General features: G+C 47.9%; 1 protein-coding gene across 1 annotated transcript in view; it reads left to right on the top strand.

The window, feature by feature from the left end:
* The first annotated feature begins 664 nt into the window (after positions 1-664).
* Positions 665-20,730, top strand: part of SDC1 (syndecan 1) — a 34,513-nt gene continuing 14,447 nt past the window's right edge. The window contains exons 1-2 of the mRNA XM_077311438.1: positions 665-683; positions 940-1,087. Coding sequence (XP_077167553.1) covers positions 1,007-1,087 — 81 coding nt within the window. The 5' untranslated portion in view covers positions 665-683; positions 940-1,006. The remainder of the gene's footprint in view (positions 684-939; positions 1,088-20,730) is intronic.

Here is a 20,730-nt window from a genome sequence, read left to right as displayed (position 1 = left end):
AGAGAAGGGCATGGAGAAGGGCACCCTGGCGCTACAATCCAACGCGTCTGGTTGGCTCAGAAGGCGCTCTCCCGGGTCGGTGCGCACAGGATTGCGGCAGACTAGAAGCACGACCCAGGAGGCGCCATCCCGGAAGCTTCCACTGGAGGGCGAAGTGCGCGCGGGGGAGCGATCCTAAAGCGGACGACTCCGAAGCGCATCCCCGCTTGAGTAAAATGGGACTTTCCTCCCGGGCTGGCGTGCCCAAGTTTTGCAGCCTCCACGGAGCTCCTTGCAAGCGGGTTGCGCACAACGCTTCCGGAGGCGATCCTGTGAATTGTTTCGCGGGTGGAAGCAATACTGACGACCGAGCCGGGGATCGGGGACTAGGGGGGGGGGGGCTCTTTACTTCGGAGCCTAAGCCCGATCGGGGGCGGAAAACTGGAGACGCCGTCTCCGCTCGACGCTTGTCTCTCCCCGCCCCTCTCCCAGGTGCCCTTCGCGTCTCCGGCCTTGGGAAGGCGCGCTTAGGTCGGCGACCGGGGGCGGCAGGGATCTTGCGCCTTCCTGGACCCCCCCTCCCGTCTGGATGGCGAGACTGGGAAGGGGGGGCAGGAAAGGTGACTCCCCCGCGCGATCCGCGCTCCCGGCCGGGCCAGCGCCGACGGCTCTCCAGGGCCGTGTGAAATCAGGGGGCCGCGCAGGTGAGGGAGGGAGGGACGGAGGGAGGCGGCCGGGCTCTTTCGTCAGCCTCGCCGAGCGTCCCGCCGGGCGGAGGAAGCGCTCCTTATGGGCCGCGGGGCGGGGCGTGGGGAGGGGGCGTGGCGGGGTCCTGCCGGGGAGGGGGCGGGGCCGCCGGGCTAGGTGAAGGTTGGAGCCTGGTTGGGTTTCTATTAGAAGGCGGCCGGCGCCGGAGCTCCTTGCCAGGGTTGCCCCTCTGCCTTCCCTCCTTCCTTCCAGCGGTCGGGACGCGAGTCGGAGCAGGGCAGGCGCGCGGGAAGACAAGAGGCTCCTCGTCTGCTGCAAAATGGCAAAGCTGGTCCGCGCCCGGGTGCTGCTGCTGCTGCTGCTGTGCGCTTCGCTCTCCGCCTTCCACGCAGCCTGGGCGGTAAGTCGCGTGTGATTGTGGGCTCGAGCGGCGCTGCTCCCGTGGCCGCGGTCGGTCGCCTCCTGGGCTCCACGTGGCCGCGCAAGGAGCGCGGAGGCTGCCCAAAGCTGCAGGCGCCTCGCCTCCTCCTCCGTTCCAGCACTTGGGGGCCGGCAGGGCAGTCTCCAGCCCCCCCCCCCCCTAAGTGGAGGGAGAGGCCGGCGAAGAAAGCGAGGCAGCCGGTCCCCTCCATCCCTTCTCCGCCTGCAAAGCGGTTCCAGCTGGAGTGCAGAGCCGAGCGGCCGGGAAGGCGCGCCTTTTCCCCTTCCTTGGACGGGGGCTTCGCGTGGCGGGGAAGGGCGCCCCTCCCTTGCTGGGGGGTTCCGCGGGGACTTGAGGCGGCTTAAACTCTCTCTCCCCCCCCCCCCCACGGCCTATTGTGTCGGCTGCGGGTGTGTGTGTGTGTGAGGAAGGGGGGGATTGTAAGGCAGGCGAGGCTGCCCCTGAAGGCTTAATTCAAACCAGACCGCTGACTCTCATAACCTGCCTGGAATTTCTCTCCCCTGCCGCCCAGCTCCCGCCGCCTCTCTCTCTCTCTCCCACCCCCCTTCTGTGGAGCCAGCCGGATGTTTGCCTTGCTCGGGGACGTGGTGCGCCCTGGGCTTGCCATCCCTGGGGTGGAACTCTTTCCCCCAGAGGTGGAATCCGAGAGCTTCCCAAACTGCCCTCTCCCCTTTCGCCTTAATCAGGGCGATCTTTAAAAGAGCTGGTGTCTGTGTCACAACGACCCTGCAGAGTAGGTGAACCTGAAAAGCATTGCCCGGGCAACGTACCTGCCTTGTGTGAGTGGGCTTGGGAGTTGGGCGATCCGGCGCCACGTGGGAAAGGCTGCCTTTCCGCCTCATGGGAAGGAGCCGCCAGATGAGTCACTGGGGATGGCCTCGGAAGGAGGCCACTTTGCAGAGATCGGAGTTGTGCAGCTAAGGTTGAAGGCACAAAGTGCTCGCTGAGAGGTTCTTAGTAGCTGCGTCTTCTGTGGCTCCTCGTGGCTGTGTGGCTAAAAGAAGACGCCAAAGATCGCGGGCCAGTGATCTGAACTTAGGTGTTACTGGCTTCATTCCCTGGTTGCACAGAAACATGTAGTCTTTGTGTACCTTTGGAAATCAAGGCTGGAGGAGATTCATAGTAGGTTAGGCAGCAGGGGCTCATGGGAATTGTAGTCCATGGACATCTGGAGGACCACAGGTTGACTACCCCTGGTTTATGGAATTAATAGATCCTTAGTGACTTGAGGCTGCTGCTTCTGTGTAGGTGCCAACAAGTAGAATGGGACTCCTCAATGCCCAAACTTGGAGCACTGATAAGTATTCAGGGAGATTTCCCCGCCTTTTGCTCACAGAAGCAAAATTGGTGCGTCCTGCGCTTTTAATTTTGTTTGGTTTCTCTCTCCCCCCCCCCCTCCTCCTCTCCTAAGCTTGCTTAGTCAAATGGTTCAGGTTCCACTTGTAAAACTGACGCTTAAAAAAACAGAAAGCAGTCAGGAAACTTCTCAGGAGCTCTGGCTTCCTTGATGCCCTCCCAATTAGACGTAATGATTAACTTGCTCCCCTCACGGTATCATCAAGAGAGGGCATAGGTGCTTGTTAAGATGCCTGCGGCTTTCCGCATTGGCGCCTCTTAACAGATGGGAGAATTCTGTATATGCTTTAAGATTCCTTGGGTGTCTCTGCTGGCCCTTGTGATCAGAGCATAAAATCCGGACGCTGCAAGACACTTTCTCTCTGCCTTCTCCTCCCGTTTCCCACATACTTGTTGCTTGCTGACATGGCTCCCCTCTGTAGGCACGTTGGAAGTCGTTCAGGATGCCTAGACGTGTTGACTTGCGAGTAAGCCTATTGGCAGGGTCGCAGCACTGAACCTCCGAACCGGGGCCCAGTGTTACGACAAGCGCTGTCCTGAGATGCTTAGGCCCTCCCAAGGAATTTAGACTTTTCCCCCACCCTCTTCTCATCCCACAATAGTTAAACCTTTTTATTAGGCTGTGTGTTAATCTACTGCCCACGCTTCACCTGTAAGTATGGGCTGATATCCGAAGGAGTGCGGGTGCTCACAAAAGCTTATACCTTGAATCAAACTTGGCCTGTCTGAAAGGTGCCACTGGACTTAAAGTTTGTTCTACAACTTTTAGTAAGTGATAAAAACTGGGAGAGAGAGAGCCAGTGGCTAGGCACTTCTGATTGGAAAAGGGCTGTTGAAGTTTGGCTGTAGGATCTCTCATAAAAGCTGAGCGGGTGTAGGGAGTCATGGTTGGGGTAGGACAAAATGATAGGGGGGGAGCCCAGATTTCAAGGTCAGATCTCTCCTTGACTGAGGCTCCGTCCCCTCAATATTCCAAGGCCTCTGACTGTGCAACAGTTCTCATTAGGTTGTTTGGTGGGAGTTTTGGAGGAGGGCTGCATTGCTCTGGTTCCCTAGGGAGACCCACTGAGTACAGGCAAGGCCTGACCTTGACTCTCTGCTTCCCGGCCTTCCTGATAGGTCCTTGACCATGAACCTCGTTCAGAGGGATTTCTCCCTCAACCAGCAGATGTCGCCACTGAATCAAACCACGCTGGGTCTCACAACAACTGCCACTCCCATGTTCCTTTCGCTTGATTGTGGAAAATCTACATTTTGTGTAGTATACTGTGAGGGGAAAAATGTCAGAGCACACATTTCTCCAGAGTTTAAGCTGTAAAATTCCAAAGCTGTGTGTGTTCTACGTGGGTTTTCAGGACCAGCGCAATAGCAGTATTTGTGTGTGTGATAATCTTTAACTGCGTTTCCGCTAGGGTTTAATCTGGGTTATTGTTGCTTGTGCAGACATCAGTAAAACTTTGGGGTGAATGTACAGGATGACTTCAATGCATCATTGTGTTGGAGATGATGTGAGAGGCAGTTCTCTCAGTTTGTGTGGTGGTGGATCATTTACACACGCAGGTATTCATGTGAATAGTGTGAAGGAGCCAGCTTGGTGTAATGGTTAAGAACAATGGCCTCTAATGTGGAGAACCAGGTTGGATTTCCCGTTCCTCCACATGTAGCCAGGTGGGTGACCTTAGGTTACACGATCCTGCTAGAGCTGTTCTCACAGGGCAGTTCTTTCAGGGCTCTCACAGCGTGTCTGTTGTGGGAAGAGAAAGGGAAGGTTATCGTAAGCTGCTTTGACACTCCTTTGGGTACTGAAAAGCAGGGTATAAAAACCAACTCTTCTATAGATCAGCTAGCCCTGTGGGCTGTTAGTGGCAATGTAATTGCTTCGAAACAATATTTCTTGTAATCATGATGCATAAATAAGTGTGCATAAGTAAGAAAATACCTCAGTGCTCCAGAGATTAAATTTCAGGGTCAGATTGATGCGCATCTGTTACGGGGTCTCTAGCCTTGTTCGACCTATGGGCACTTCTGAGATTTTGAGACCAGGCAGTGGGTGTCACCACAAAATGGCTGCCTCAGAGGCTGGTTCCAATTTCAAAACTTTGGAGAGTTCCAGGAAATGCTAGGAGACTTTAAGGCAGGCTTTCTAGCTTGACTGCTGGGGGGAGGGGGCTAGAGTGACATAGGCCTGCTTCAGCCCTGGCCCCCTTTCTGGCATTGGGGGAGGGGGCAACAAACTACCATAGGCCTGCCCCTGTTTCTGCGGACTCCCACTGCAGACTCGATTTGGTGAAGAAGAGCAAACTGGTAGCCAGCCCAGAGTTCAGGTATAGTTCTGTTCACAAGTAATCTGAAAATATTTCTGTGCTGTCACTTCCCGTGCTGTGGGAGTGGTCTGCTGATGTCACATCCGGTGGGAGTGTCTGGGTGATGTCACTTCTGGTGACCTGTGACTTTCAGAGGCATGCCAGCGTGGTGTGGCCTGCTGGCATCACTTTTGGGGTTTCTCAAAGCCTGAAGAATGTTTCACGGGTTTCTTGATGGTAACAAAAGACTGGGCTAAGATAACTGTTTCCAGAAGATTGCTCCCTACTGACAGTTTTTGGGCTCTCCTAAAGCACTTCTTCGAGGGTAGGCAACAAATGCCCATGCTGTCCTTTTGCTTTAAGGAAGTGGCACGAGGACCCAGAGAACATACTGGTAGACACCACCATGGATCCCTTGTGTGTGAGGGTGAAATGCAGAGTAAATTACTTGGTATGCTCGCAGCTAGATTTGACTCGCTTAAAATACCTCACAATGCAGAGGTCAGATCCTGTGCATGCAGAGCCCTTTGGACTGTAATGCTGCTCAGAGAAAGATCCCAGGGAAATGCCTGTTGGTTTCTTGCCTATACAAAGGTAGATGTGGGTGACTTTTAATGATATGGCAAGGAGCCAGTGCAATCCCCAAGGATGCTTCCTGGCTCCTTTCTGCATGTTGGGCAACAAACTTGCCACGTTTACAGGGAGAGAAATACTCCAACTGGTTCTTCCTCTACTTCTCACACTATGTTTATACGCAAGCTTCCGTCTTAAGAATACATTGCATGCTGGATTAGAGTTGTCACCTCTTCAGCATCCACATTTAAAAAAAAAAATCTAGCTGGCATTCAGGTATTAAGCTTATAAGCATGCTTACTTGAAAGTAAGTCACTGTGACCTGTTCTGAGGTCTACCTGTTTTGGGATCTGTGAGTGGTGTGTAATAAATGTACGTTTTGCTGTGGGTGTCTTCCTCAAATCTCATGGAAGGGCATTTTCATTTCTCTAAGGAAAAGGTTTTGAGCTCTGCTGGTGGTGGTTATGCTCACTAGGTTTCTAGAGTTTAGCTGTAAACTTGAGAATGCTCCTTTGGGAGTGATCCCCATTCAGTAGAATGGGAGCCGAGTTCTGAACAAACCTGCTTAGGATTCCTCCCTTTGTTGTGGTTGATATACACCTGCCTAAGTTTTCGAAAGCTATTTTAGAGCCTGTAACTTTCACAACGCCACCAATAGACAGCTGGCCATATAGGGTACTTTGCCACGTTCCCGTACTTGAAAGATGAGTTACTGCCTCTCTGATAAAGGCTGCATATTATGTTTAATTGCTTTACAGTGTGGTGTATTGAAGACCAACGTTTAAACTAGAAATTTGGGCAAAACGTTAAAGCTTCCTATGGTGCAATCTCATCTCCGCTAAGCTAAAGTTCAGGGGCGCCTTTAAGACCAACCAAGGTACAAGCTTTTGTCTATATATGCATTTCAGGTAGATGCACAATAAAAGTCCATACCTTGAATAAACCTTGGTTGGCCAAAAGGTGTCACAGGACCAGCATGGCTGCCCAGCTGAATCTCTGCTAAGCTTGGAGAGGTTGCTAACATTGTTTTTTGAAATGCCCTGTCTGGAGTTAGCTAGTTTAAGTGTGTGTAATTAACTGGAATCTCATAGCAGTCAGTGCTGTCAAAATCCAACTATTATCTTATTTATAGCACTTCCTGTCTGTAACAAGGTACCTAAAAGTAGGCTACAAGGATATCTAGAGCAGCCTTCCTCAACTTTTTTTACTCTTGAGAAACCCCTGAAACATTCTTCAGGATTTGGAAAACCCCAGAAGTGGCTCATTCATACAGAATATGGTTGGGAAGGGGAGCTGGATGCACACCCACCTGGGACCCCTCCCTTTTCCACCCCCTTCAGGCCCATCATTGGCTATTTGGGGGGGGGAGTCAACATGGCCATATATGGTCATAGCACTTGATAAATGCTTAACAAATGGAAAAAATATATTAAAATTTTACTCCCACCCATTTGGAAAACCATTCCAGGACTGTCAAGAAACCCCAAGGTTTCATGAAACCCTGGTTGAGAAAGCCTGTAGAGTATTTAAAAAGTGAAACTGCATGACCAGTCACTCTAGAAGAAAAAGAAGAGTAGGTTCTTATATGCCGCTTTTCTCTACCCAAAGGAGTCTCAAAGCGGCTTACAATTGCCTTCCCTTTCCTCTCCCCACAGCAGACACCCAGTGAGGGAGGGGAGGTTGTGAGAGCCCTGATATTACTGCTAGGTCAGAACAGCTTTATCAGTGTTGTGGTGAGCCCAAGGTCATCCAGCTGGCTGCATGTGGGAGAGGAGTGGGGAATCAAACCCAGATCGCCAGATTAGAAGTCTGGTCTCCTAACCACAACACCAAGCTGGCTCTCTCTAGTAGCATTTGTCTGATTGGTACTATCTTAGACTGCAGGCAGGAGAGTTCTCTATTACATGCTAACAATGATGATGCTGGGAGTCTGGGGCAGGGGAAAATATTCAAACATTATGTCCTTTCCCTCCTGCTTACTTGGTACAGGCCAGCCACTGATCCTGAGTTTTGTCTCTGAAAGTTACTAGCTATTTTGGTGGACGGAAAGTCTGACATCCGAAACAACGTGGACCAAACATCCTTTCAGCCAACATATAACTCTTTGGCCATGCATATTGTCAGCAACAATGCTTTCAACACTTGGCCAAGTCAGAGTTGACTGCTCACTCTGCTGTTTGACCCATTTGCTGGCAGGGGCTTATGGGAACTGTAGTCAATGGACATCTGGAGGACCACAGGCTGACTATCCCTGCTCTAGAAGATATGAGGGGAAAAAGCACTCAAGTTTTGAGCCCAGGAGATTCCTAAGAGAAATACTCCTGTAGACAAATACAGGACTCTCTCACTTAACTGAACTGCAAAACAAAATCAGAGTCCAGTGGCCCCTTTAAGACCAACAAAGATTTATTCAAGGTGTGAGCTTCCGAGTGCAAGCACTCTTCTTCAGACTAAGAACTCCCTTCAAGTCTGAGGAAGAGCACTTGCACTCGAAAGCTCATGCCTTGAATAAATCTTTGTTGGTCTTAAAGGGGCCACTGGACTCTGATTTTGTTTTGTTGTGCTGCTTCAGACCAACACGGCTACCCACTTGAATCTATACTTAACTCTCGACCATTTCTGTATTGTTTATGTCTTTCAAAGTTAACCTTTCACTGCATATTCTGAAAGTTGCGGCTCTTTGCTAACTCTCCTAAGAACAGTTGTGAACTCTGCACACACACACACATTATTTGCTGCAAGACTTTCACTGGCAAAATATTAGTGGTTCTGGAATGGGCTCTTAGTTCTGCATTCCAGACACTGGCAGGACATCTCTATGACTGAGAAGCAGGAGTGTATTATCTTGTCTGTGAAACAGGCTCAGATATTTAATTTCCCACGAGTTAGACAGAGCTTGGCTTTGTCAACAGTTAATTAGAGAAGGGATTGGACCTCCTTAACTTAATTGGGAAAGCAGTTGTTTAGGGAGTATTTGTTTTACACAATTGAGGTTTAGTGATACAGAATAGACGGGCTTTACTGTATTTGCATCTGATGGACTCCTGATAGCCCAGGCAATTTTGAGAACTCCTGACAACATTATGCACAAGCTGTGTGATGCGATAAAATAATAGATAAGATGCACTGTATTATTAGTTAGATACATGCTTGGATTATTAAGCAGTAGTGGCTGAGTTCCACTGGTGTAGAACAGTGGTCCCCAACCCCCGGTCTGGGGACCGGGACTGGCCCGTGGATCAGTCGGTACCGGGCTGTGGCTCCTCTTCGTCCTCCTCCCTGGGTGCTGCCTCGCCCTGCCACTCTGCAGCCGGCTCACCTTTGGTGCTCTCCAGCAGCCGCCATGGCTGGGGCTCTCCCTCGGCAGCGCCCCCCAGTGGGCAGCAGGAAGTCAGGGGCGCTGGCAGGAAAGCAAGTGGAGCAGGGGCTCAGGCGGCGGCAATGTCCCTTGGCAAAAAACTAACCCCCCCCCCACCAGGCCTCAGTAAAATTGTCAAGCATAGACCGGTCCCCAGTGATAAAAAAAAGTTGGGGACCACTGGTATAGAAGATAAAAATAGCTGGTTTTTTGTACCTCACTTATTATTACCCAGAGGAGTCTCAAAGTAGTTTGTAATCGCCTATGCCTCCTCTTCCTCACAACAAACACCCTGTTAAGTAGGTGGGGCTGGGAGAGCTGTGACAGAACTGTGACAGGCCCAAGGTCACCCAGATGGCTTCATGTGGAGGAGTGGGGAATCAAACCTGGTTCTCCAGATTAGAAGCTACCGCTCTTAACCATGCTGGCTCTCCAGTATTAAGAGTATTAATTAGCCAGGTCATCAGGGACCCCTGGAATTGCCCCAGAGGTACTGTGCCGTCTATATATCGTGTAGGGTTGGGGGAGACTTTCGCTGCCAGGGAGTAGTGGATTTTTATAGAGATTTTATTATTATTTTAGGGGGATTTTAATGTATATTTATTATTGTAACCTACCACGAGCCATGATATGGGAGTGACGGGATATGAATAAAATAATAAATAAAATACATTTAAATTAGGCTTAAATAGAAATGGTCTTCGACTCAGATTTTGCCCCGTTGGGTGGTCCAAAATAACTCTTATAGGAGGAAATACAGCTTTAAGGCTCGGTTGTTACCCACTCCTGGTTAATTGTTGTGTTTTGGCAACACCAGTTGCATTTGCCAGCTCTAAAAGTTAAGTCCTAAGAGTGTAGTTCTGGTTTGGGATGCCTGGTTGCCTCGGGAATGCCAGATGAAAACTGATTCCCAATGCGGATTGCCCTTGAAGATGTTTATCCAGATCAGAAAGGGACTTTGCACAAGCTCCAGCATGCATTCTACTTTCTGTCATCCAGCTAAAAAAAAAAAATAGCATAAGTACATCATTGTCATGTTGGCATCTGAATACAGATTTACCAGTCTAGCAAGGCAGATACGTTGCCCTGCTCTGCCTTCTTCTGGGAAGTTCTGGCCTGAGCTGGCACTGATTGTTACCCTGAGGCCGCCCGGGATTAATTGACTTCAGTGTGTTTCTCAGAATGGTGAGGAGCTTTACCCCTACCTTCCTGAGCTATTTGAACTGCATTAGAAGCGTTGATTCTTGCATGAAATAAAAGAAGGGTTCTCCACCACTGTAAAGAATTAACAAAGTTTACCCCAGCATAAGCTTTCGTATTGTATGCGTATGGTTTCATATAGTTGACGGGTGGCCAGACTGTGGCTCTCCAGAGGTCCGTGGACTACAATTCCCATGAGCCCCTGCCAGCATGCTGGCAGGGGCTCATGGGAATTGTAGTCCACGGACCTCTGGAGAGCCACAGTCTGGCCACCTCTGATAATAGTCAAATCTGCAGGCAACAAAGGTGGTTGATGAAGGGAGTTATTTGACAGGGAGGCCCAGCTTTTAAAACAAAATCCGATCAAGGGTAATTAATCAACTCGGTCCATCCCAACTGACAAAGGAATTTGGGGTATTCGGCTTTATCGAACATAATATATCCTAAAGTTTGAGTTTTGTGGCATCTTCAATAGAGCATTTCTGGGTATAAGCTTCCAGGTACATGCATTCTTCATTAGATACCATGCACACAAAAGCTTATACAGAATTAAACTTAGTCCAATGGAACCTTTAAGACCAACAAAGTTTTATTAAAGGTGTGAGCTTTCGAGTGCACCTCCACTAGCATGTGCATGTGGGTTGTTAATACCTTGAAAACATGGTACTCATCGAGAGGGGAAACGCATGTTAAAAGCATAGAAAGTTACTGGCCATGATTCACTCAGACTGTAATATTTGTCTTTGTGTGAAGGTGACAGTCTTATTAAATAAGCAAAGCCTGCTTATATGGAAGCATTCACAATGTAGAAGAGAGGGAAATGGAAGAACCAGGCCTACTGTGTTAGTAGAGAGAGCACTAAAACATTCCTTTCTGTAGTAGGGAAAAGTAAATCTAGTTTGGCTTTTCTAGGGGGAGAGTGTTGGGGAAACCTTTGCATCTGGTGTCTTAAACTTTGACTGAAACAGTCTGTTAATTGCTTAGGCAAGTGGACTGATCAAATTGATGTACTCATTCCCCCCCCCCCATAGCCAAAAACACAGCTCCATGCTCTAGGCCTGTGGTCCTCCAGATGTTCATGGACTAAAATTCCCATGAGATTCACTTCATGGGAATTGTAGTCCATGGACATCTGGTGGGCCACAGGTTGACTACCCCTGCTCTAGGCTGCAAGACACCCACAGTTGGAATTGTGTGAGCTCAGCTGGTCTTCTCTGGCACGGTATAAAGCCCAAGGTGATACTGGATGATCTTAAAACATCAGGTCTCAGGCAGTACTTGTTCTTCTAAGGCCTGTTCAGACTTGAGGGTGAAGCATTTTCTGTGCATACCTAGGATAAGAGCAGAGTGGCCATTGAGGATATTTGCCAGGAAAGAATAGGTGGGTGAGTCGGGCCCTTTAGAGTCGTGATACAACAAAATTTGAGTCCAATAGCACCTTTAAGACCAACCAAGATTTATACTACACAATTTGGATATTATGACACATTTTACTAATTTGCTGCAAATTTACTTTTACTTTATATCTACACTCTTCTGATTCTTGCTCCATTGTCTGAGGAAGAGGACCTGCACTTGAAAGCTCACGCCTTGAATAAATCTTTGTTGGTCTTAAAGGTGCCACGGGACTCAAATTTGGTGGCAATACTTCCGACCAACACGGCTACCCACTTGAATCTATCTTGCAGTAGTGACGTAGTTGCTAAGTTAGAAACTTTAAATGTGAAGGTTTCTGTTTATCCATTTTCTGCAGTATGCATTTGAGTTTACATTTGTGGTTTTTCAGATACTACTTTGACCTCATGTTGTGCTAACTGGCATCCCTGTGGAGGACAGGGACCTCTGGGGTGCAATGCCATCAAAGCAGCCATTACTGATCTGTGTAGTCCAGAGATGAGCTATGATTCCGGGGGATCCCCAAGTCCCACCTGCAGGCTGGTATTCCTGCTCTATGACTTTGTGTGTTCTCTCCCTCCACCCCCCCCCCCAGGTAATGTAGCGGCTACTCATAAAGGTACAGGGTACTCCTTTGTGCTCTGTGGACAGCTGTTTTTAGGTAGGAAGCATACGTCCCTTGCAGCATGATTTCCCCATCAGTTCTGGTCTTGGTACAACTGTACTATCGGATGGAAAAAACCACCACTGTCCTGTTACACATTAACAGTTACAGAGATAGCAGAACAGAGTTTGAGTCCAAAGCCACGGTTTAGACCGATGAAGGTGTAATCTTTCATGTGCACAGCATACTCAGACAATGAAATGAGAGTGATGGGACCATATATATAAGTAGATAATTGGTCATGGGTTAGTACACAGCATAATGCAGATGTTTACCAGATTCAAGGGCCTTATAGAAATAACAAGCTACCTGGTAAGCGTCTGCATTATGCTGTATACTCATTTATTGCTCAACCTCTGCCTGTACTTATGGACTAGTGAATTCCCATTTCATTGTGTTTGAGAAAGGGTGCATGCACACAAAAGCTCGTTGGCTTTAAAGGTTGGACTCAGACTTTGTTCTGCCACTTCAGACCAACATGGCTGCCCACTGGGATCTGTCACAGAGATAGGTGAATGATGGCTCCACAGAAGAACTTCTCATCCTGCTTCTTAGTTGAAAAAAATCAACTTTCCATCTTGAATCTTGGTCCGCAATGAGTACAGCCATTTCTGACAAATGCATTTGTACAATGGTGTAAACACATATCTATTGCAGCTTTATTTCAGACTAGCTTCAAAGCCCATTCCTAAGAATGGGCCTTGAAAGGGCCCCCTTCCCTGGCCCCTAGCCAGGCAGCTTAAGGTGGCTTTGGACTGCAGCTTGCAGCCGGATCAGGTTGGGTGGGAGGGGACTGGGCAGCTCAGTAGCAGGCCCGGGCCAGAGCAGGCCCAGCCTAGCAGGCCAAGGGGTCCTCGTTAGCAGGCCCAGCCTAGCAGGCCAAGGGGTCCTCGTTAGCAGGCTCAACTTAGCAGGCCAAGAGGCCCTTGTTAGCAGGCCCAGCAGGCCATGACCCTTTGCCCAGGGCCCTCTTCCCTTACCTGCTCCAGACAGTGAGGTGAGTCTGAGAATAAAGAGGCTAGAGTCCAGGGGCAGAGGGCGGGAGCAAAGCTGGCTGCACCCTGATTGGCCCTATTCCAACTTGGACAGCCGGACACGTTCCACCCCCTAGGCTGTTGCACAAATATATAGAGGAACCATGGATGGATAAGGATATATCTGTGAGGTGTGTAAACATATTTCTATTGCAGTTTTATTTCAGATATATCTGATGTGCGTCAGACAAATGCAGAATTTGAATATGTGTGAAGCACGGTGATAGGGCTTGGCTGCAAGACTGATTTTAGATCAGTGGAACTGCCATGTGTGTCTTTTAGTGAGTTGCTAACTGTTCTAGTTAGAAGAACTGGAAATTTGGAGCTGTATTGCTGTAATACTGTATCCTTGAACAGGCACCAAAAATGTCGGGTTGAAACAAAATATAGTTAAGTAGCTTATTTGTAGTGGCTACTTCTTTCCTGGGTGCCAAATAATACATGATTCCCCCCCCTTCCAAAAAAACAAAATATGCTGACAGTAGAATGTGGGAACAAAACAGGTCTCCTTCTATTTGGATAAGTGAACCTAGCAAAAATGTGGTCTTACAAGTTGCATGCATGCTTTGTCTTAAAAATCATAGTTCAGGCTGAATTTCTTTTCTGCACCACCAGTTTAGTAGTTTTATCAGTTCTTCTGCCCTTTAGGTAGGAAAAAATCAGGCATGTATTATGGCTAGAATTGTGAGATCATTACTGGAAATGGGGAAGCATTATTTTGACGGCTATTTGCTTGCTGAGGGAGTCTCTGTTGAAATGTATGTTGCAGTGGGGTTATGTGCAGGATGGTGCTTGTGTGGACTGTCCCAGGGTTACTTTCTCATGATATCCCAGATAGCCACCTTCACACACACACAGAGACAGTAATTTAGAAACTTTCCTACTTTCTGGCGACTTGCAAAGGAGTTTATAGTAGATTCTCCTGTTTCTTCATTGAGCTTGCAAGATCATTTAGGTTGCATGAGGTTTGTGTTGTTTCCTTATTAGTTCTGCTGTAATAAGTATACATTTCCACATTCTTCTAAAACCATGCTTCATCACACAAAGCCCCCAATTGTGCAGTATTTGGTATGTCTAAAACAGGTATTTTCCTAATGATATTGTTGGGGACTTCAGGCAGCCCAAAGGTCATGTTTGAGATTCAAGGAGCGTTGTGGCTGAAGTTAAACTAAAAAGTTTTGGGGAGAGCTGAAGCTTAAAGCAGCTAAGGGTCCCTATCTCTTGGAAGAAGTACACAACTCATAAAAACACTTGAGAACCTAAATCTTGAGAACCTAAATCCGTCTTCCTGTTAGACTGATTTCAGCCACATTTTAGTGTGTGTGTGGGGGAGAGAAAGGATAATAGGTACTTTTTTATTGAAAACTAAAAACTGGTGATTTTCCTATGTGGCAAACTTGTTTGTAAATTCAGATGGAAATGCGGCAGTTATTCCAGTACTGTGGCTCAAATGGCTGCCGTTAGGGGGGGGAGCCACCTGACATGTGTTAAGTTAGAACAATCCAACTGGGTAGTTAAGCTAATTCAAAAATGTATCATTGGGGTGGGAAGGCTTGGGTGATGCATTAAACTTCAGACACCAACTTCCCTGCAAATAAAGAATAACATGTCCAAAAAGAGTAGTCTAAATCTGACCTGCAAAGCATCTCTGAAGGGATTGAGCAGCATTCCACTTGACCAACGTCTAGTGCAGGGGTAGTCAACCTGTGGTCCTCCAGCAAACGCTGGCAGGGGATCATGGGAATTGTAGTCCATGAACATCTGGAAGACCACAGGTTGACTACCCTGCTCTAGAGTTCTACTTAGTTAAATACTCTCCCTCCCCCCCAGAAGCTCAAGGGAATGCATTTGGTGGCTCTTGAGGTAGGTAAGGCAAATGTGTGTGACCAACCCAAGATCACCTGCGGTTCCATGAAAGCCTGGAGATTTGAAGAATAGAAGAGCTGGTCTTTGTACCCTGCTTTTCTCTACCTTAAGGAGGCTCAGAGCAGCTTACAATCGCTTCCCTTCTTCTCCCTACCTCACAGGGTGTCTGTTGTGGGGAGAAGAGGGGTAGCAGATTGTAAGGCACTTTCAGATACCTTTGGTTAGTAAAACGTGGGATACAAAAACCCGCTCTTCTTCCCCACAACAGGCATCCTGCGAAGTAGGTAGAAGAAGCACAAGAATTGGTTTCTTATATGCTGCTTTTCTCTACCAGAAGGAGTCTCAAAGCGGCTTACAGTTGCCTTCCCTTTCCTCTCCCCACAACAGTCACCCTGTGGGGTGGGTGAGGCTGAGAGAGCCTTGATATCACTGCCCGGTCAGAACAGCTTTATCAGTGTTGTGGGGAGCCCAAGGTCACCCAGCTGGCTGCATGTGGGGGAGTGCAGAATCAAACCCGGCATGCCAGATTAGAAGTCCGCACTCCTAACCACTACACCAATCTGGCTCTCCTGTAACGAGCTCCAATTGCCAACTTTGCTACAGTTTGAACGTGTTGGTCAGATCTATTTCTTTCCTGCATCAAGTTTTGTGAGTGACCCCTTATAAATTTTAATAATCTCATCAGGATCTCTGCTGCAAACCTTGAGGGCTGCTCATGGAGACTGCCAGCAGAAGGTCCTCTGCCTACGCACTGGCGGCCGTCCATGCCGAAGCAGAAAGCTCAGACTGTTCAATGTCATGGAGCCGGTTGATCTTTTTCAGCAGTTCATGCAGATCAGTGGATGACCTTCATGGTTCTGGGCTGATAACCTCTCAGAGAGTGAAAAATGACCTGCTCGGATATGTTATACGCAGGCCTCCTTCTGCACCCATGTGAGAGAACTCATGAGCAGGGCCTGTATGATCTGAGATGGGACAGAAGCTTCCAGACTGGCTGTAAATTTTCTCTATTTACAGGCCTGAGGCAAATATAGGAGAGCTCTATGGACTATACGCCAGGGGTAGTCAAACTGCGGCCCTCCAGATGTCTGTGGACTACAATTCCCAGGAGCCCATGCCAGCATTCGCTGGCAGGGGCTCCTGGGAATTGTAGTCCACGGACATCTGGAGGGCCGCCGTTTGATTACCCCTGCTATACGCTGTGTGCTTGTGATTTGGGGAATTCCCAGCTCAAAATTCAGGCTGTGCCATGAACTTGCTTGGTCCATTCGCTTGACTTTTCAGTTTCAGCCCTTCCCTCCTCTCCTCAACCTGGCCTGTTTTGCAAAATGGCCAAAGGGCTGCAGATGAATTATGTTTATGAACTATTATCTAGTCCTCTCCTTAAGAGCCTAACTAGCCGGACATCCCATTCCCCATAATTAGTTTCAAGTTGACCATCTGCCCTCAGGTCTCGAAGGATAATTACATAGCACTTGGGACCTGGTTGGCTCCTGAGGCACAATGAAACTGCCTTGTCAGTCACAGAATGAGAGAGGCGGTGATGTCCTGAGTTAACATTTCTTGAATGTGACAAAAAATGTTGTGAACAGAAGAGCCAGGGCTTGTTTAGCTCCTGCAGGGTGGACAGTAGCTAGGGGTGGTGATGGGAGAATCTTATCATGGAGGCAGGACTCCCCGAATCTCTCAGTCTCCCCCACACCCTCTCACCAGTATTGCAATTGCTTGGAGCCTGAGCTTACCGTATATACTCGCATATATGCCGACCCGCATATAAGCTGTGGCACCTAATTTTACCCCAAAATCTGGGCAAACGTATTGACTCGCAAATAAGCCAAGGGTGGGAAATGCTCCATCATCAAAGGCTCTCCCATCCAGTCAAGAGGATGAAGAGCTGCTGGTTTTTGTACCCCGCTTTTCATCCACAGAAACCAAAAGAATAGTTTGGAAGAAGTGATTAAGAAGAGGAAGAAGTGAAGGCAAAAGGGAAAAAAGGATTAGAGTCCCTCAGTCAAACTGTTGATGTCCTACAAGCTGCCAGAGCAACGATTGGATGGCTGGAGCAGGCTTTTATTTCAGTTACCGTATACACCCACGTATAAGCCGAGGAGGCTTGTGAAAAAAAGGTGCTGAAAAACTAGGCTTATATGTGAGTATATAGGGTATTTATACAGCAGATTGAAGTGGGGTGTGTGGGGGCATTTGGATTTCTGTTTCTGGTAGGGAGAGAAGGATTCCTTGCGAGTAAACTGGCATGACAAGGAATCCTATCTGCTGTGCTAGTTTTATACTTTTGGTATGTTGTGTGCTGAGTCTTTTTTTTTTTTTAACACAAGTATTCAGAGTAGATTATCTGCTGATTATCACCAGCAAAAGCCAGGAAATACTAGGGCATTTCTAACGCCTCATTCTTTGCTGCATGTGTAGGCAAGGCCTCACTCTGTAGGACATGCGAATGTATAGTGTTTTGTCAAGGCCACACACAAAGGGGAATTTTGGGGGGGCGAAGAATTTAACTCCCCCAAACAGATCAGGTAATAGAACTAATACAAAAAAAACTACTAATTGAACCAATGTAAACGTATTGATGATGATAGAAACATAATAGGAAAAGGATTGAAACATTCAAGAAAAAGTGAGAAAGAACTAATTAAAAAGTTTCACGAGAGTTTGGGATTGCTGTAGCCAGTGGCCTTTAAAAATCCTATGTGTGAGCCTTTGTCTTGTGTTGTGCATATTACGATTTTACAAGCAGTATGGGAGAGAATTCTAAGCTCAGCTGTGAATATATTTTTACAAAATTGTTCACAGTTAACTGGATTGAGTGTAGCTGTTCTAGTTTGATTGTTATGGAATAATAGCCAATAGGTGTCCCTGGATTTATTGAATCTACGGGCACTGGGCACCTTTTGGATTTCGGACACACACATAAAATTGGAGTGAAGTTATGCATACACTTAACAGTAGCCTTAACGTTTCAGGAAGAAGGTGTCATTAATGCAGGGGTGGCCAAACTGGCTCTCCCGATGTCCATAGTCTATAATTCCCATGAGCCCCTGCCAGTAGAATGCTGGCAGGGAATCATGGGAATTGCAGTCCATAGACATCTGGAGAGCCACAGTTTGGCCATCCCTGCAATAATAGGATATCTCTTAAAGTGAACATGCAGTTTAGAGTATTTATTATTTTGCCCATACACAGCTAACCCTCAGTTCTATGCTGAAGATCTTTGTGGTGTTCTGGCAGTGGCTGTCAAAGTAGTTGGAAAAATCTGCACAGCACATCAGAAGTCCTGCTAGGCAAAAGCCCCAGTGGCTCATCCCATTTCCTACGAACACTTAGTGTTGGCAGATGCCACATCAAGGATCCCTGTGGACTACGATTCCCATGAGCCCCTGTTAACACATGATGGCAGGGGCTCATGGGGATTGTAGTCAGTGGGTGCCTGGAGAGCCACAGTTCAGCTATTGCCTTTACCAAGGCACCATGTTCAGTGGAAGAGTCAAATTCTGTAGATTTATAGGTATAGGTATAATACATTGAAGAAAATAGAAGTGTGAGAGTCAACACTTTTATTGAATTGTCTGATAAGTGGGTTACAGATATAAAGGTACCTATTTATTTATTTATTTTTCAGTTTATATACCACCGCTCCCGGAATGGCCTCGCGGCGGTTCACACAGTAAAACATTAAAATACAATAAAACCCCAATAAAATCCTCCCAAATTACAGCAGCAAAGGCAGCAGTGGTCACATCCTCTTTACCCAGTTCTATCTCACCTTGTTCAGCCAGAGGCCAAGTCCTCTTCTGGTGAGAGTGGGAGCAGGTCTAATAGACCTTGGGGGGAGGGGGAATCCTTGGTTGGAATACCTGGACTCTGCCCTGGCCTCAACCATTCGCCTGGCGGAAGAGCTCCGTCTTACAGGCCCTGCGGAAAGCTGGTAGATCCTGCAGGGCCCTCAGCTCTTCCGGGACCTCATTCCACCAGGCTGGGGCCAGGGCCAAAAAGGCCCTTGCTCCGGTCAAGGCCGGGCAAACATCCTGAGGGCCCCGGACATCCAGTACATTCATACCTGCAGAGCGCTCTGTGGGGGGCATAAGCAACCAAGCGGTCTCACAGGTAGGTGGGACCCAGACCGTGTATGGCCTTAGATGTCCACAACTTTCAGGGAATGGCATACAGGAAATCAGGATCCCTCAGTTCAAGCCCTCTTTGCACTCTGATGGAAACCTGCAAAAGAAATTACATTTTAACTGTTCTATTTCTATATAGCTTCCTTCTGTTTATGAGTTCTGCACGTGGTGCAGCCTCTTTTGCAAAAAATAGCAACAACCATTACCAGCTTTCCTTTTGGGAAATAACACTGCCACAAGACTCCTGCAACACACTAACACAGTGACCCTCTTTTCCCTAGTAGTTATATTGCTTTGATTGATACCTTAGCACCCTCCTCCAAGATGGCTCTTACTTGATCAGCTACTTGAAGTGGTTGTACACTTAGTAATTAGCTCATGGATTGATAGTTACTTGGTGGGTTTGCTTAAACACTTGAATAATACAAAATAAATAAGTCATCCAGCAGTTTAAAAAAAAAGCATTGCATAGGTGGCTGGGCAGAAAGTGAAGAGGAACTAAAGAGCCTGTTGATGCGGGTGAAGGAGGAGAGTGCCAAAGTTGGCTTGAAACTCAACATCAAGAAAACAAAGATCATGGCATCCGGCCCTCTCAATTCCTGGCAAATAGAAGGGGAAGAAATGGAGATAGTGACAGATTTTATTTTCCTGGGCTCCAAGATCACTGCAGATGGGGACTGCAGCAAAGAAATTAAAAGACGCTTGCTCCTGGGGAGGAAAGCTATGGCAAATCTAGACAGCATCCTAAAAAGCAGAGACATCACCCTGCCAACAAAAGTGCGTTTAGTCAAGGCTATGGTCTTCCCAGTTGCAATGTATGGCTGCGAAAGTTGGACCATAAGGAAGGCCGAGCGTCAAAGAATTGAGGCTTTTGAACTCTGGTGCTGGAGAAGACTCTTGCGAGTCCCTTGGACTGCAAGGCGAACAAACCAGTCAGTCCTAGAGGAGATCAGCCCTGACTGCTCTTTAGAAGGCCAGATCCTGAAGATGAAACTCAAATATTTTGGCCACCTCATGAGAAGGAAGGACTCCCTGGAGAAGAGCCTAATGCTGGGAGAGATCGAGGGCAAAAGAAGAAGGGGACGACAGAGAATGAGGTGGATGGATGGAGTCACTGAAGCAGTAGGTGCAAACTTAAATGGACTCCGGGGAATGGTAGAGGACAGGAAGGCCTGGAGGATCATTGTCCATGGGGTCGCGATGGGTCGGACACGACTTCGCACATAACAACAACAAAGGTGGCTGGGAGGTTGTAAATTGGCAAGAGCTCATTAGTGACACCGCTGACTGTACAAACTTCATTATGAACACAGCTTTCCTTTGCTGCTGGTCAATTTAAAATGCACCCCATTGTTTTGAAGTTCAAAGGTGGAGAGACCATGGAGGGAACAGGGACGAGGGAGAAAGAGCAGTTGTGTGGGATGGGCCTCTGTTGAATATGGAAGTTCAAGGCAGAAACCTGCTGCATCTCATCAAGCTGGCTGGCTTTTTTGGCCTCTGCCCCATTGCAATCCCGTCCAGAAGCACAAGAAACTGTTGCCTGCAAGGCAGTGGGGAAGCTGTCTGCCTTCCTAAAAACATTCATCCCCCAGCAATGAATCTGTGCAAAGTGCATCAGTCTGTTTTATAGTACGCAATACTTCTGTGCATGAGTAGTTGTTTGTAGAACTGTTAGGAGTAACCCTGAAAGTTGTTCCAAGGCCAATCCTGTCAGAC

The sequence above is a fragment of the Paroedura picta genome, chromosome 1 (genome assembly GCF_049243985.1).
Source record: "Paroedura picta isolate Pp20150507F chromosome 1, Ppicta_v3.0, whole genome shotgun sequence".
NCBI classification, from domain to species: Eukaryota; Metazoa; Chordata; class Lepidosauria; order Squamata; family Gekkonidae; genus Paroedura; species Paroedura picta.
The sequence above is the reverse complement of the archived record's forward strand: the minus strand, read 5'-3'. Positions and strand labels throughout refer to the sequence as shown.